General features: G+C 40.2%; 1 protein-coding gene across 4 annotated transcripts in view; it reads left to right on the top strand.

The window, feature by feature from the left end:
• Nucleotides 1-16,774, top strand: part of SLC4A8 (solute carrier family 4 member 8) — a 104,436-nt gene that overhangs the window by 67,935 nt on the left and 19,727 nt on the right. For all 4 annotated transcript variants that reach the window (XM_070740702.1, XM_070740701.1, XM_070740699.1 and 1 more), the window contains 6 exons: nucleotides 233-318; nucleotides 8,624-8,798; nucleotides 9,421-9,554; nucleotides 11,412-11,657; nucleotides 12,548-12,653; nucleotides 15,053-15,214. In XM_070740702.1, coding sequence (XP_070596803.1) covers nucleotides 233-318; nucleotides 8,624-8,798; nucleotides 9,421-9,554; nucleotides 11,412-11,657; nucleotides 12,548-12,653; nucleotides 15,053-15,214 — 909 coding nt within the window. The remainder of the gene's footprint in view (nucleotides 1-232; nucleotides 319-8,623; nucleotides 8,799-9,420; nucleotides 9,555-11,411; nucleotides 11,658-12,547; nucleotides 12,654-15,052; nucleotides 15,215-16,774) is intronic.

Below are 16,774 nucleotides of genomic sequence, written 5' to 3'. Positions count from 1 at the left end.
GGAGGAAGGCTTATTCTCAGGGGATGCCTTATTTTTGGGAAAACACGGTAATGTTGCAACTATAAGACTGGGATTAGCTTCCAATTTGATATTTTTGGATGGTTTTGATGGTTGTTGTTGGGCTTTTTCTTTCTTTTTTGGTTTTGTTTAGGAAAAAAGGCCACTCTGCCTTTGATTGATTCAAAAGCCAGCAGAGTGAAGTTAATTTATCAAACATCTTTTTTTAAATTAGGATAAGAGGAAGACGGCAGGAAGGTTTTCGATGTCTGAAGAGGAGATTGAGGATCGCACAGGGCCAGAACTCCAGAGAACAGGAAAGTGAGTCCTGGGAGTCTTGTGATGGCTTCTTCTGAAGCAGCGATAAGCAATCTTTTTACTAGCTAGAACTGCATTTTAAAAGGTATTTGACCTCTGTGGCCTGCAGGGGACATGGCCAGTGATATTCTGGTATCAATGCAATGGAGAGGTTCAAATTATTGACTTATTTTGGAAGTGTTTTAAAAAGTTAAATGTCTCTACCTTAAGATGCTGATTTTTCTCTCTAGAATAATAATAATAATAATAATAATAATAATAATAATAATAATAATAATAATAATAAAAAAACATAACCAAACACCGTTGGCACAATTCAATCAAGAGTTTTTGCACGGTTTCAGAAGTGTGTTTGTGGGTCATATATTATACAAACTTTTACTAAAGAAAATTTTCCCAACTTTCATTACAATGGCTCTATAAACTCAGGGACACCTTATGAACTAGATTATTATTATTATTATTATTATTATTATTATTATTATTATTATTATTATTATTATTATAATATTATTATTATTTATTAGATTTGTATGCCGCCCCTCTCCGTAGACTCGGGGCGGCTCACAACACAATAAAACAGTTCATGACAAATCTAATAATTTACAATTTAAAATATTTTTAAAAAAACCCATTATTAAGCAAACATACATACAAACATACCATACATAAATTGTATATGCCCGGGGGAGATATCTCAGTTCCCCCATGCGTGACGACAAAGGTGGGTTATAAGGAGCTTACGAAAGGCAAGGAGGGTAGGGGCAGTTCTAATCTCTGGGGGGAGCTGGTTCCAGAGAGAAGGCTCTTCCCCTGGGGCCCGTCAATCGACATTGTTTAGTTGACGGGACCCAGAGAAGGCCCACTCTGTGGGACCTAATCGGTCGCTGGGATTCGTGCGGCAGAAGGCGGTCTCGGAGATATTCTGGTCCAATGCCATGAAGGCTTTAAAGGTCATAACCAACACTTTGAATTGTGACTGGAAACTGATCGGCAACCAATGCAGACTGCGGAGTGTTGGTGTAACATGGGCATTCCTGGGGAAGCCCATGACTGCTCTCGCAGCTGCATTCTGCACGATCTAAAGTTTCCGAACACTTTTCAAAGGTAGCCCCATGTAGAGAGCGTTACAGTAGTCGAACCTCGAGGTAATGAGGGCATGAGTGACTGTGAGCAGTGACTCCCGATCCAAGTAGGGCCGCAACTGGTGCACCAGGCGAACCTGGGCAAATGCCCCCCTCGCCACAGCTGAAAGATGGTTCTCTAATGTGAGCTGTGGATTGAGGATACAGGTAATCTTTGGTTTACGACCACAATTGGGCTGCATGAATTCCAGCGACCGGTTAGGTCCCACAGAGTTGGCCTTCTCCAGGTCCCGTCAACTAGACAATGTCAGTCGGTGGGGTCTAGGGGAAGAGCCCTGGCCCTCTGGAATCAACTCCCCCCCCAGAGATTCATACTGCCCCCACCCTCCTTGCCTTCCGCAAGAGTCTTCAGACTCTTTTATGCCGCCAGGCTTGGGGCCATTAAATTCTGCCACTTGGCCAATGAATGGGCTGAGAGAAACATGATTGAATGGGAATGACTGGTTTTTATGATTTATATTTAATTAATTGGACCTCAACTGTTATATATTGTTTTATTATATATTTTGAGCCTCCCCGAGTCCTCGAAGAGAGGCAGCATAAAAGTCCAATAACTAACTAACTAACTAACTAAATAAATAAATAAAAAAAATTTGTTGCTAATCAAGACAGTTGCTAAGTGAGTCACGCCCACTTTTACAACCTATTTTGTCATGGTTGCTAAGTGAGTCACAGTTATGTGAATTACCCTCTGTTAAGCAAATTTGGCCTCCCCTATTAAATTTGCTTGTCAGAAGCCACCTGAGAAAGATTGCAGATGGGGATCAGATGGCTCTGGAATTCTGCAACAATTATAAATACATGCCGGTTACAAAGTGTCCATATTTTTATCACATGGTCGTGGGAATGCTGTGTGAGTTGTAGTGTACCATTGTAACTTTGCACTGTTGTATGTCTATGAATGCTTGTAAGTCTAAGAGTACTTGTAGTACCGGTAGATTTAGGATGGTGGCATCTAGTCAACTTTTGAAGAATTGGTCCAGATCATTTTTGCTACCACTGAGGACTATAATGAGACAGGAAATATCTCAGGGACCAGGAGTGACGTCGTGGCACTACCAGTCACAGGGAACAGAGCTTTCCATCTCTTTGCTGGCTTCTCGCTGTTTGTAGGCTCTGAAAGGAGCCAATGCCACCTTGCCAGGGTGGTAAAACTAAGAAGGGGCAGTGAAGCTAAGGAGCGGCGCCCTGGGAGATAACAGAATAGATTGCCATTCTCCTGCTGAACGCTGTTGTGTTTGGGCCTGGGCCAGCCGTTGCTCCCACAGATGGGAGAGACGCGGCACAAAGTGAATGCGAAAGCCTGGCTGACAGCCAGGAAGATGTGGCAGACAGCCAGGAAGATGTGGCAGACAGCCAGGAGGACGAGGCCACTGGGACGCAGGATTCAGCAGACAGCCCAGGGGATTTGACATGCAGTCCCTCAGACAGTCTTTCGTTCCTGGGTTCTTCTGCAAATCAATATATTGATCTGTGTAGCCAAAGAGCTATGCAAAGAAGGGATTGCTTTAAGGAGTATTACAAGTCATTATAGGAGCACCTGGGCTGGGTGTGGTTCCTTTAATGAGGGCTAAAGGGATAAAAGGGAACAAAGGCCAAGGGAAACTGTGGCTGTTTATCTGTGTTATTTTGTGGTTCCTGCTCTGAAGTTTTTGTTCCATGCCGTTGGAGTTTTCAACCCAGCTTTTTCAGACAAGTGGGAGGTGAAAACTCTGGGACTTGCTGTTTGCTCCAAAGATGCAAAAGGACTCCTGAAACGTCTTTGCTCATTCCAGGTTGTCTTTGTTTGTTTTTTCCTGTGTTTTTGTATGCGGCTGAAGTAAGCCTTGCACTATCATTGTTTTCGGACACGAAGAACTGTTTTTGAGTAACCCTTTTTTGTTTATCTAATACAAGTTTGCTGATTAGCAGAGCACGTGTGTGTGTGTTTGATTTCTTTTCCTTGGACTGTTACGCATTGCCTGAGCCAGTCAGGCAGAACAAACGCCAGGACTTCCCCCCTCCCTACCATGGTGAGGAGAAGAGGCAACTTAAGATAGGTGCCACAAAGCTGGGGCAGCTTAACATATAAGAATTGTGCTGGAGTGGAATTGGTGAACACTGGCTGGAACTGGCTGAGGAGAATACTCTTTATTTAATGTCTAATGCCAGAAGAATATCCAGGAAGAGAAAGATTCATAATTATTTCTAAAGTAGCTGCAACATAACACCTTGAGTAAAAGTTTAAAACAGAAGGAAAAAGAATCAAAGGGAAGAAAGCAGAAAAATTGTCAAAAATACAGAAAATTGGATTTTTAAATTGGACAGGCGTTGTTTTGAATAGGCATTTTAAAATGCTGGAACTACAGTGGTACCTCTACTTATGAACACCTCTACATGTGAACTTTTCGAGATATGAACCAGGGGTTTAAGATTTGTTTGCCTCTTCTTAAGAACCATTTTCACCTTACGAACCCGAGCCCGGGTGTGTGCGCTCTCTTACTGCACATGCACTCTCTTACTGCCACAGGGATTCCCCTGCCTTGTGACTGCCACCACCTGGATTTCCCATTTGCTTGCCGCCCCCACTGGAATTCCCCGCCTCTGGACTGCCAACATCGACTGTTGCCAGCTGAAGTGCCTGGGATTTTCCCTTTGCTTTCCAGTGGCTGGGCGAGATGCCCCCCTTCCTCCTCCTCCTCCTCTGGATCCCGCGGGGACAGCCACATGCTCTCCTTTGTCTCCGTGGCCAAAGAAGCAGTGGCCAGTTGAAGTTGCGGCCCGGAGTCCTAATCCGGCCACTACTTCGCCTCCCTCCACCTGATCCTCAGCAGCCCTGGCGAGCCTATGATGTCTGTCTGTCTGTCTGTCTGTCTGTCTGTCTGTCTGTCTGTCTGTCTGTCTGTCTGTCTATCTATCTATCTATCTATCTATCTATCTATCTATCTATCTATCATCTATCCCTCTACCCAACTACTCCTCTATCCCTCTATCCATTTAATTATCTATACCTCTATCCATCATCTATCCATCCATCCACCCATCAACGTTTCTACTTATGAACCTGGTCATGGAACGAATTAAGTTCATAAGAAGAGGTACCACTGTATTTACTCAAAAAACTAACATATTTATATTTTGGAATATCATTAAAATTGGATACTCTTTCCCCCTAGGCCTTTACAATTTTATGCATGGTATGTCTGTACGTATGTTTGGTTTTATAATAAGGGTTTTTAACTGTTTTAGTATTGGATTATTATTATATGCTGTTTTATTGCTGTTGCTAGCCACCCTGAGTTTGTGGAGAGAGGTGGCATACAAATCCAATAAATAAAAAAAATAAAAAAATAAGATTAAAATTTGATTTAACCCTGCTGTTCTGTTTCAAAAAAGTTACAAATCTTCTGTTCCCGGGTCACCCTGACCCGGACCGAAAACTCTTCATTTGCAGTGCTTATGTTTGGTCAATTTGAATACTTTTTTCACTTGGAAAGTAGTCTGAACATTTCTGCACACAATGATATGAAAATTGAACTGAAGAAATTAATCCTTATTGGTTTATTTTGCACATAAATATTCCTCCCCCCCATTTTTGTGAATTTATTTTAGGTTTATTGATAATTATGCCTGCAAAATGCATTCTATTGTACTAAAGTTGGTGTGGGATTGGTAGCTTGAACATTTCTGAACATAATGATATGATAATTGAGCTGGAAAAATTGATGCATATTGGTTTATTTTGTTGATGAAATGCACGCCCCCCCCGGTTTTTTTTAAAATAGTCTTCACTTTATGGATAGTTTTGCTAGCAAAATACATTCTATTTTACTAACGTTGGTGTGGGATTGGTAGCTTGAACATTTCTGAACATAATGATATGAAAATTGAACTGGAAAAACTGATGCATATTGGTTTATTTTGCACATAAATGTATGCCTCCCCCCGTGTTCAATTATTTCAATTTATATAAAAATTATGCTGTTAATTTCAAACTTACATACTTTTTTTTAGTAAAATGGATTTGTTTCATAAAATTAGTTCTCTGGCTACAATGTGGTTGATTTTCAAAAGGATATTCCAAATATTTCTAGCCAAATATGTATAAAAAGTGACAATAATGGCACACAGCAAGGCCGAGGGGGGGGGGCTTTTGTGGCAAAAATAAACCAAAAGGAACCATTTTTTCCAGTTCATTTATATTTTTCTTATATTCAGAAATGTTCAATTTAGTATATCAAACCTTTTGGGGGAAAATTCCTTATGGATTTGTAGCCTTAAAAAATAGAAATTGACACGAAATTCAGAAAGGATGGGGGGAGGGGCTTTTTGATCAAAATAAAAATATAGGTCTCAATTTTTCCAGTTCAATTTTCATATCATTATGTTCATAAATGTTCAAACTAGTTTTCCAGTGGAAAAAGTTTTCAAAAAGACCAAATTCAAGTACCTAAAAAAACTCATTTTGTTCCGGGTCTATATGACCCGAACAGATTAGACGTGACTTTTTTTTTGCCCAGAAAAATTTTTTTCCCCCACCCCCAAAAATATTTTTTTGATGATCAGCATTGTTAAATTGAGTAAATGAATGCCTAAGATTTTAAAGAATATTTCGGATTTGGAGCATAAAAAAATAAAAAGTGAAAATGGTTGCAAGCAGCTGAGGGGGGGGGGGCTTATTTCTGATGTTAAAAAACCAGTAAGAATCATTTTTTTCAGTTCCTTTATATTTTTCTTATATTCAGAAATGTTCAAGCTACCAATCCCACACCAACTTCAGTAAAATAGAATGCATTTTGCAAGCAAAACTATCCATAAATTGAAAAAACTTTCACAAAAACGGGGGGGGGGGGCGTGCATTATATCAGCAAAATAAACCAATAAGAATTACTTTTTTCATTTCAATTTTCATATCATTGTGTGCAGAAATGTTCAGACTACTTTCCAAGTGAAAAAAGCTTTCAAAAAGACCAAACATAAGCACTGCAAATGAAGAGTTTTCGGTCCCGGTCAGGGTGACCCGGGAACAGAAGATTTGTAACTTTTTTTGCCCAGCAAAAACTAAGCCCCCCACCCCCCAAAAAAAATTCTCATAGAGAGAACCCCTGAAATGATGAGCAGTCATGAAATTTCAAGTTTCAGATATGCAGGGAAAATTTTTTACAGGGACTCAAACTTGGCTTCAGGTCAAATAGACCCGAAACAGAACAGCAGGGTTAAGACTGCCACCTGCTGTCAAAGAAAGGTACAACACATTCCCAAAATCTTGAAAATACTTGGAGATATAAATGTGAAAATGTGTTGATTGGAGAGGTATGTATGTTTGGTTGATTGGATTGCTGTGGGGTATTGTAGGATTTTATTGTTATTATTATTTTATTATGTTAATATTAATGCTGGCTTCTTTTATTATTGTATTTTATTGTGTTCTACATTGTTGTAAGCCGCCCTGAGTCCTACATGATTGGGCGGCATAGAAGTCAAACAAACAAACAAACAAACAAGAAAAAAGAAAATAAATAAATAAAGAAAGAAAGAAAGAAAGAAAAGAAAAGAAAGAAAGATTATTATTATTATTATTAAAAAAGGCTCCTGAAGGTTTTAACACAAGATTGAATTTACGGAGGGATTTATTTATGAAGGTTCTATTTTTGGATTACCCTTGAACATTGGACACTGAATTTTTTGAGAAGTGGCTCATAGGTTTAAATATACAGTTTTTGGATTATTGGACAAAAATAAATAAAATAAATAAAAACAAGAAATGAGTTTGAATTTGGGAAGAAATCACATCAATAACCCAGACTATTAAAGCTTGGAGGGGCAGGAGGGTCGGCCTGACACCCCCCCCCCCAGCGCTTCACCTCCCGGCCGGGCAAGAGGGCTCGGGAGGCAGGCTGTGGAGGATCCTGCCGGCCAAGGGTGATGGGCGGGACGAAGGGGTTGGGAGGACTGGGAGGCTCAAGCCTCCTTTTGGCAGCGGCAGCCCAGCTTTACGTTTTTAGCTGGGGGGGGCAGGAAGGGTGGCCTGACACCCACCCTACGCTGTTTCCCGCCGGGCAGGAGGAGGAGGAAGGAGGGCATCTCGACCAGCCACTGGAAAGCCAAGGGAAAATCCCAGGTGCTTTGGCTGGCAGTTGGGAGGCGGGGAATCCCAGCGGGGGCGGGAAACGAATGGGAAATCTCTGCAGTGGCAGTAACAAGGCAGGAGAATCCCTGCGGCAGTAAGAGAGCCCACAAACCTGGGCTCATGTTTGTAAGACGGAAATGGTTCTTAAGACGAGGCAAAGAAATCTTAAGCCCTGGGTTCGTATCTTGAAAAGTTCTTATGACGAGGGGTTTGTAGATGAGGTATCACTGTAGTAGTATAATTAAAAGTTAAAATAGGGTATTAATAGAACTATGTAATTTTGTTAAATGTAATAAATATGATTATTAATGTTATATTCACAATAAACAGAATGATACTTAGAATATGATTTGCATGAAACCAGTGGTGGGATTCAAAAATGTTTACTACCGGTTCTATGGGTGTGGCTTGGTGGATTCTATGGGTATGGCTTGACTTGTTGGGCATGACCTAGGCATGGCAGGGGAAAGATACTGTAAAATCTCCATTCGCACCTCACTCTGGGGGAAAGTTACTGCAAAATCCCCGTTTCTTCCTGATCAGCTGGGACTCGGAAGGCAGAGAACTACTCAAAATTTCTGCTTCCGGTTCTCTATTAGAATTATATAAGACTATTAAATGTTACAGATATGATGATTCATCTTTAATTGTAGCAACAGGAATGACATTTAGAATATGGTGATTGTTATATAAATAACATTGAAATATTGAGTAATCAAATAATGAAAGATTATAATTCAACAACATATGTGTACTATTACTAGAACTTTGTAGTAAATATGAATAATATTTTATTTTTGCTAAAATGTAAGACACTCAGGAGCCACACTGTTCACACATTGATATGTTTGTAAAAAATAAAAAAGAAAAGAAAAGAAAGGAAACATCTGGTAATATGGAACATACTGAATTAGATGCAAGCCTATAATCAAGAATTGTGGACAAATAATGGGATGAATATGTCAAAGCCAAAGAGCTGCCACTCCATGTTGTTGTATTTAACCCACCGCTGTGAATCCGCCATATCTTAGCAATTTCTGTCTCTGTTTTGCAGGCTCTTTGGTGGCTTGATCTTGGATATAAAACGGAAAGTTCCTTGGTATTGTAGTGACTATAAAGATGGCTTGAATTTGCAGTGTTTAGCTTCCTTTCTCTTCCTGTATTGTGCCAGCATGTCTCCTGTGATCACCTTTGGGGGGCTGCTTGGAGAAGCAACAGAAGGAGAAATAGTAAGAACATTTCCCTCTCCTTCCTTTGTTATGAATGGTTGTCAAGGAGGTGACAACAAACCCAGTGTGATAAAAGCAATGGACACAGTAGTGGGTTGTGAATTAGTTTGCTACCGGTTCGCCCGTGCAAGTGTGCACGCATGTGACACTTCTGTGTATGTGCATCCTGGGTGGGTGGGTGGAGCCTCCCGCCTCTACTGGTTCTAAGAACCTGTCCAAACCAGGGGCAACCCACTGCTGAATGGACATTTAACCTCACCACTGCTGGTCTATATACTATTTTGCATTAATAGATCACAGTTCTAAACTATTGGTGTTTTGTTTTTCCATCAAGGTTTTAAGTGTGTGGTGATCCATCCACATGCACAGAATTTTACAAGGGCCTCGGATCTTTTAGCACTTTCTATGTTTTCCATCTTCACTTTTTTTTCTTACTTGGCCAATAAAGAATTCTATTCTATTCTATTCTATTCTACTTCATAGAGAGGGGAAATTAAAGCAGTTGAACTAAATAGCCGGTTTTCTATTCTCTAAATCCTAAAGAGGGAGTGACTGCACATACTGTCAGTCTGATCCATTATTGGCAGCCCTTCTTTTCTTCTGTTTGTGCTTAAATCTGCAGAGTACCATAGAATCCTTGCTTGGAGCTTCGATCACTGGAGTGGTCTACACTCTCTTTGCTGGCCAACCTCTCACCATCTTGGGAAGTACCGGACCAGTACTGGTTTTCGAGAAAATTTTATTCAAGTTCTGCAAGTAAGGTTTATGTACTTTTACTAGGGATGATGGTGATGATGAATCTAACAGAGATAAGTTAACTAACCCATTAATAAACATTTCTAACTAACCCATTTCTAACCATTTCTCAATGCTCTTTTATGAAACAAAACAAAACACAAGACAGCAGTATTGTAAGCTGGGTCTCATTTGAATGCTTAGGAAGCCTGAAATGCTAATAGAGCAGAAAATGTGAAATTCTGATACGATTTTGATGCATACATGGATCTATTGTAGTGTGTCTGAAGAATAGTGTTCCATCCCCATCCACTTCCTATATCTATCTATCTATCTATCTATCTATCTATCTATCTATCTATCTATCTATCTATCTATCTATCTATCTATCTATCTATCTATTTTATTCGACTTCTATGCTGCCCAATCCCAAAGGACTCAGAACGGCTTACAGCAATATAAAAAGATATAAATACAATAAAAAGAAGTCAAATATAAATATCTAAAACTATAAACCCGTTAAAAACCCACAATTTGAACAATCCAATCAAAACACATGCATACCATTCAGTACAATTTGGCCATGACATATGTCAAATTCATGGCCCCAAGGCCTGCCAGTTAAGCCAGGTCTTCGCAGCCTTTCAGAAGGCCAGTAGGGTGGGAGCAACATGGAGGTCGAGGGGGGGTGGGGAGTTGGTTTTATAGAGCTGGGGCGGCCACAGAGAAGGCCCTCCTCTCTGCGGCCCGGCCAACCTGCATTGCTTAGTTGTGGTTAGTATTCCCAACCCAGGTGTTAATTGTGAGCAGTTATTTCTCTCCTCCCTTCAGATTCAAACCCTGGCTCTGATTGATAACAACTGCACATCCAGAATAGTGGACAGAGGTAATCTAATCTGGAATGCTGGCAGATTCCTATCAAACACATATGTGGCCAAACAATATTGCAGACTTTTAAAATGTGCCATCTTGCCTGGGAGTTCCCTCATTATTTCTTCCCCTGGATGATTCCACTGTATTCTGTGAAACCCAATTCCTGCTTAAATCATTGTGGATTTAATCCGAAGGTTTCGTGGCTTGTGAGAAATAGACTGTACGAAGAGGAGAGATGGGCTGCTGCTTTCTAATGTATCCAGTTTTGAATTTGAAACTAGCTTTGTGATGATTCTAGTGTGGAAATTTTAGAATGTTTAAAGTGCTGTAGATGGCGGTCACTTATCAAGAACCAACCCATATCAATGTCTATAGTTTTCAGCCCTTACAGGTAGTCTTTGTTTACAGACCACTTGTTCAGTGATTGCTCAAAGTTTGAAAAATACCTGAACAAGGAGACTTATGACCAGTCTTGAAGTTGTAGCTGTTGCTGCATCCCTGTAATTATGTAATTCCCCCTTGTGATTTTCAGGGCCAGCTTCTGACAAGCAAAGCCAATGGGGAAGCAAGCAGACAGTTGCAAATCACAGTCATGCAATGTTGATATTTAATGATGTGTGATTAGCTTAATGTTCACAGCCAGAATTGATGAGCCGACGCCGTAAGTCGAGCGTGGACATCATAAATATGTGTCAGTTGCAAGCGTCTGAATTTTGATCCTGTGACCACGGGGATGCAGCAATGGTCATAAGTGTGAAAAACGGTCATAAGTCACTTTTTTTCAATGCCAGTGTAAATTCAAAACGGTCACTAATGAACTGTATCTGTAACTCAAGGACAACCTGTATTGCTACTTTCTATAGAAAAGATAGGAGTGTAGAAAACATCAATTAATGGACAACTTAGTGAAGCTTAACAATTTCTGCATTTCAATACTTTTACAATTGCATGATCAGAATCAGCATGTAATGTTCCTTGTTTCTTATCTTTGGCACATATTTGCAGAGACTATAAGCTTTCTTATCTTGCTCTGAGAACCTGCATTGGCCTGTGGACAACATTCATGTGCCTTGTGCTTGTGGCCACCGACGCTAGCTCCCTGGTCTGCTACATCACTCGGTTTACAGAAGAAGCTTTTGCCTCTTTGATCTGCCTCATCTTCATCTATGAGGCCATAGAAAAGCTGTTTAAGTTGGGAAAGACTTACCCATTTTTCACGGCTAGCAATCTGGACCATCTGACCTTCTATTAGTGAGTCAGTGTTGTTGTTTTTTCTATTTTGAACGAGAAATGGCTCAGTGTAGTTTAATTGTTTTGTTTCAATATATTTAAATTCATCAAATGGCATAAGATTCCTAATTGTGCAGAAATAGCAATAACACTTAGACTTATATATCACCCCACACTGCTTTACAAAACTTCCTGGGAGGTTTACAATGTCAGCCTATTGCCCCCAACAATCTTGAGTCCTCATTTTACAATCTCAGAAGCTGAAAGGCTGAGTCAGCCATGAGTCCTACCAGGCTATAGGCCGAATTAGCCTGCAATGCTGTATTCTTCTAACCACTGCGCCACCATTGACACAGGTTGTGGCATCACTTTGGAAGTGTTTTGAACTCTAAAATGAAACCATCTAAAGGCCAACAACTTCACAAGTCTATGTGGCCAAGTGATTTCTTTGCTATTTTCATCCACCTTCAATTGAGCCAAATAGTAATTTTTCCTGTGATTTGTCAACTCATGCAAAAGTATTACAGTGTTTTTAAAGATCTGTTTCTATAATGACTCCTTACTACCTTTGGTTCAGTTTAGACAAATAATTGACAGCCTGTTTGGATGAAGGGTTAAAGACATTGGACTAGGAGCAGGGAAACCTGAATTCTAGTCCTGCCTTAGGCATGGAAGCTAGCTGAATCACTTTGGGCCAGTGTCCCTCTCAGCCCAACCCATCTCATCCAGGTGGTAGTTGTAAGGAAAATAGGGGGAAACATGACTATGCTGAATTTATTAAATAATGGCAAAATACAAATCACAGCAAGCCAATAAAAACTTTCAAAAGTTGTTGGACTAAAGACTTGGGCTTTCAGAAGTAAACACGGTTTTATGTATGGTGCTCATTAACCCTTTTCTGTGCCCACTAGCTGCAGATGTGCAGCTCCTACCCATCCCAGTAATGAAACCTTGATGTACTGGAACAGCCACAATATCGACCCTTCCAAAGTTGTCTGGGATAACCTCACTGTCTCTGTAAGTATAAGAGCTTGACCCTCTATGCATGGTTGACAAAACGATTTCTGTGATAACATCATATTCTTTGATTTGAATGGAACATTAATCTTTGTAAAAGGGTTGAAGAATTACATACATTTCCTTTTTCACAAAAGGGAGAGAAGGAAAGTTAATTCTTGATGAGAAGACCTGTATATGTTAGGAATGGGTAACAGGTTCATTTTCTGGATTAAGTTCCTCTGAGGTTTCTTTTCTTTAAAACGAAAGGTGGCATATTGAGTAGTCTGTTTAAAAAGCATTGAGCTTTTGTCCCCATAGCAGGGTTGGGTTCTGGTTTTCTTCACTGCTGGTTTGCTCAGGGATGCACTGTACACTTTGTGTGGGTAACCAAGAAGCTTCAACGCATGCTCAGGCAGAAAAACAAGATGGCACCTATGGCGCCACCATGATAACTAGCTTGGGGGCATGGCAGGCCTGGGTCGATGCTGGTTTCAAAGACCCAGGCTGCCAAGTTACTACTGGTTCTATAGAACTGGTCCCAACCAGGAGGAAGCCACCACTGCCCCACAGGTTAGATTGTGAGCTTGATTGGATAGATGTCAGAAATGGGATAGTGTAGAATTATGATGGCGGCTGTTAGCTAGAAGTCTCTGTAATGAGACCTGTAATTGCAAATCACTAGGAATAGATGTGTGATGTTGACTATACTTTACTTGAAATGAAACTGAGTTGGGACAACCGATGGGACGGTGGGACAAGGTAAGACGATATATGACGAGCAGAATCCGAGACCAAGCTACAAGAAATAAATTGGAATCACTCTATAATATGTAAATAGATATATTGCTCTTGGGTTAAGTGGACTATACAAGAAACACCCCCGATTTGGTGGTGGGGAATGTGTGTGTGTCTGGGTGGCGGGCACATTTCACTATGCACTATTTTATGTTGTGTGTAATATAAATTTGTTAAAAATTAATTTAAAAAAAGACTATACTTTATTTGATTGTCTTCAATATACTTGCATTTTTAAAGAGATTAAATGTGTTCATGGAATAATTATCTAGGTACTTGCTACATTTGCCAAAGGAAACCATAAAGCAGGAGTGTCAAACTTGTGCCCATTGCAGGCTGTATCAGGATTTTGTTTGTCCCTGGGGGGCACGTGGAGGGTGTGGCCTAGTCATCACAGCCAACTGGGTGGGTCGGCTGGAGTGGCATGGGGCTGAGATGGCACCAGCCTGTCCCTCACCATCTCCGGGATGGCACTGCCGGACAACTCTGGGCCTATCACGGGTCAGATTTGGCCCGTGGGTCCCGTGTTAGACACATCTGCCATAAAGTAACTAGATCATTGGCCTAAATTCAGCACGTTTCTCCTTTTCTTCCTATTGATTTTGATAACTGAAGATCTAAACCAGGGCCGTCAAACTCCTGGTCCATGGGCTGGATGTGTCACATGCTGGCCACCTCCACGCCTGGTTTAGTGAAGTGGGAGAAAGTCCCAATACGTCATGTGATGCCACCATGATGACGTGCGTTTGACACCCGTGATCTAAGCCATTAATGGTTTTTTTTAAGTCTTGAGTCAATGAAAACACTTGTAGACATTTGAAAAGTAACAATTATCCTTTTAACTAATTATTGGTTAATTTTGACAAAACTAAGTTTTGAGTAAAAACTGAAAAAAGCTCTTAGGTTGGCTGGGCATATATGCATTCTATTCTGCATATAGTCTGTCAATTGCTATGCTGCTGATTAACTGAACAATAATTAAGCAATTATGTATAAAGTGATTGGATTTCTGATACTTCATCTTTTTTTAGCTACCCCGAGTCCTCGGAGAAGGGCGGCATACAAATCCAATAAATAAATAATAAATAAATATCACCACGTATTTGTTACTTCACTTTGACCTAATTAGGACTAATAAATCAGACAAATTCAATATTTCTACATGTATGTAAGTGGGACAGATTTTTTTGTAAGGGATACTTTCAGACTAATCAATTCTTCTTTTGTTTTTAATGTAGAGTGTGTGAATATACCACATTTCATTTTAATTTCATTTTGATTTGCACCCCTGATGTGTTTTATTCGGATACTAACATTTAAACACTTCTTTTATGCATGCATTGACAACATGCTGAATTGTAAAAGTTAATATTTTCCCCAAAGCATATTTAAATGTGCACAATTGTATCTGAAACTTCTTGTTGCTTGGGAACAGAACACTACATTTAACTGCAATTGAGATCTAATTTTGATTCTTGCATGATGTTTTCTTCATTTGAGAATTAAAGACTCTTAATATATTTAGGTGTTTATTATTGTTTATCCGTCATTAGCCCCATATTTTTGTTGAAGTCACTGTATTTTTATGCTACTGTTCCTTTTTAATTCTTTTGTCCAATCAGCAATGTCGTGAGATACATGGAGAATTCAAAGGATCTACATGTGGAGCCAAAGGGCCGCTTGCCCCTGATGTTTTTTTATGGTCCTGCATCTTGTTCTTTACTACCTATATTTTGTCAAGCTTGCTGAAGAAATTTAGGAGCACTAGATATTTTCCCACAAAAGTAAGTAGATTCCAGCAGCTTAACACTAGTTTTGAAACCCTAACTAATTCCTGCTTTCTGCTTTTCTTTATAACTGCAATCAGCCAGATGGATTTCCTTAAATGCATAATTGCCCCTAGGAGAGATGGTTGGAATAAAGAGTAAATTTTAATACATAAATAATAAATACCACAGTTGAAAATTGAAAGGAACCCCTCCCCTCATTTCTTGGCACTGAAGCCAATCTGCATTCAGATAGAATTTTTTTTTCATTTTTTTCGTGTTTTTCTTGTCTTACCTGCAGATTGTGGTTTGAAAGTCAGTGTTGTCCCTGGGTTGGGAACAGAGAATATGTTTCTGCCTTCTCCTTTCAGGTACTCCAGAGGCAATTGTTGGTCACCGTAAGAAGCAAAAGGCTGGGCTAAGAAGGGCATTGACCATATTTATTTAAGGCATTTAAGGCCCATCTTGGGAACAACTAAGAGGCTCACAACCAATAAAACAACATGCAATATTAAACTAAAATAATATACAGTAAACCTAACAATAAAACTAAAAAGAAAAAGGCCTGGTGCTACAGCCACATTTCTTTGATGCAGGCACATTTCTTGTCCCATCCTAGCCCCACCCTTTCCCAGGGGTGGGTCCCAGAGTCTGAACCGGTAGTGACTTCTGGTGATGTCATGATGATGTCACCAAACTGGATTGGTTGGTGCTGATTCATAGGCACCACCATCTTTTTTTGAATTTTTTTTTGAATTTTTTAAAAAATATTTTATTCTGAGTACATGGAGAAGCCAGATTTCTGGCACTGTGCATGTAGACGCCATCTTGTTTTCAGCTTTCTTAAATTAAATTAAATTAAAATTTAATTTAAAAAAAAAATAATATTCTGAGCATGTGTAGAAGCCATGTTTCCAGCACACTGCCTGCAGTCGCCATCTTGTTTTTGGCTTTCTTTATTTTAAAAAATATTTTTTTAAACATTTATTTTAAATGTTGTTTTTCTTTTGAGTGTGTGGAGAAGCTGAGTTTCTGGCACTGTGCATGCTGTCACAGCCCTCATCTTGAGGAAGATGAGCAGTGAGGCAAATTAGAACCCACTCTTGCTTTGGTCCCCTCACTTTTCAGTTCCAGGAAACGGCTGAAAAATGCCCTTATCTTAATTTGCAGCCATGCACCATTTTCTGTCCTTGCCTCCTTCCCATTTTTATTTGGTTTTTCCCTCCCACCCTGAAAGCAAAAGGAAGCATTTGTATTTGCAGAACAATACGGATGGAGAAGTAAGTATATTTCATAGGCCTTATTGCTTTAGGGTAGGGATGTCAAACTCAATTTCATTGAGGGCTGTATCAGGGTTGTGTTTGACTTTGGGAGGCCAGGGTAGGCGTGGCCACCTCAACATCACTCATGTCAGGGGCACCTGAGGTGGCCCAAGCGCTCTGCCAGCAAAAATGGGCTCCTGAGCTCCACGTTCAGCTGTGATGGCCTCCTGCAACCCTCTCCATTTTTGCTGGCAGAGGCACTGTGGGCCAGTCCCTCACCGTTTCCAGGGTGGCCCTGCAAGGCCAGATCTAAACA

Source organism: Erythrolamprus reginae, chromosome 2 (assembly GCF_031021105.1).
Source record: "Erythrolamprus reginae isolate rEryReg1 chromosome 2, rEryReg1.hap1, whole genome shotgun sequence".
Taxonomy (NCBI): Eukaryota; Metazoa; Chordata; class Lepidosauria; order Squamata; family Dipsadidae; genus Erythrolamprus; species Erythrolamprus reginae.
This window is presented reverse-complemented; position numbering and strand designations above follow the sequence as displayed.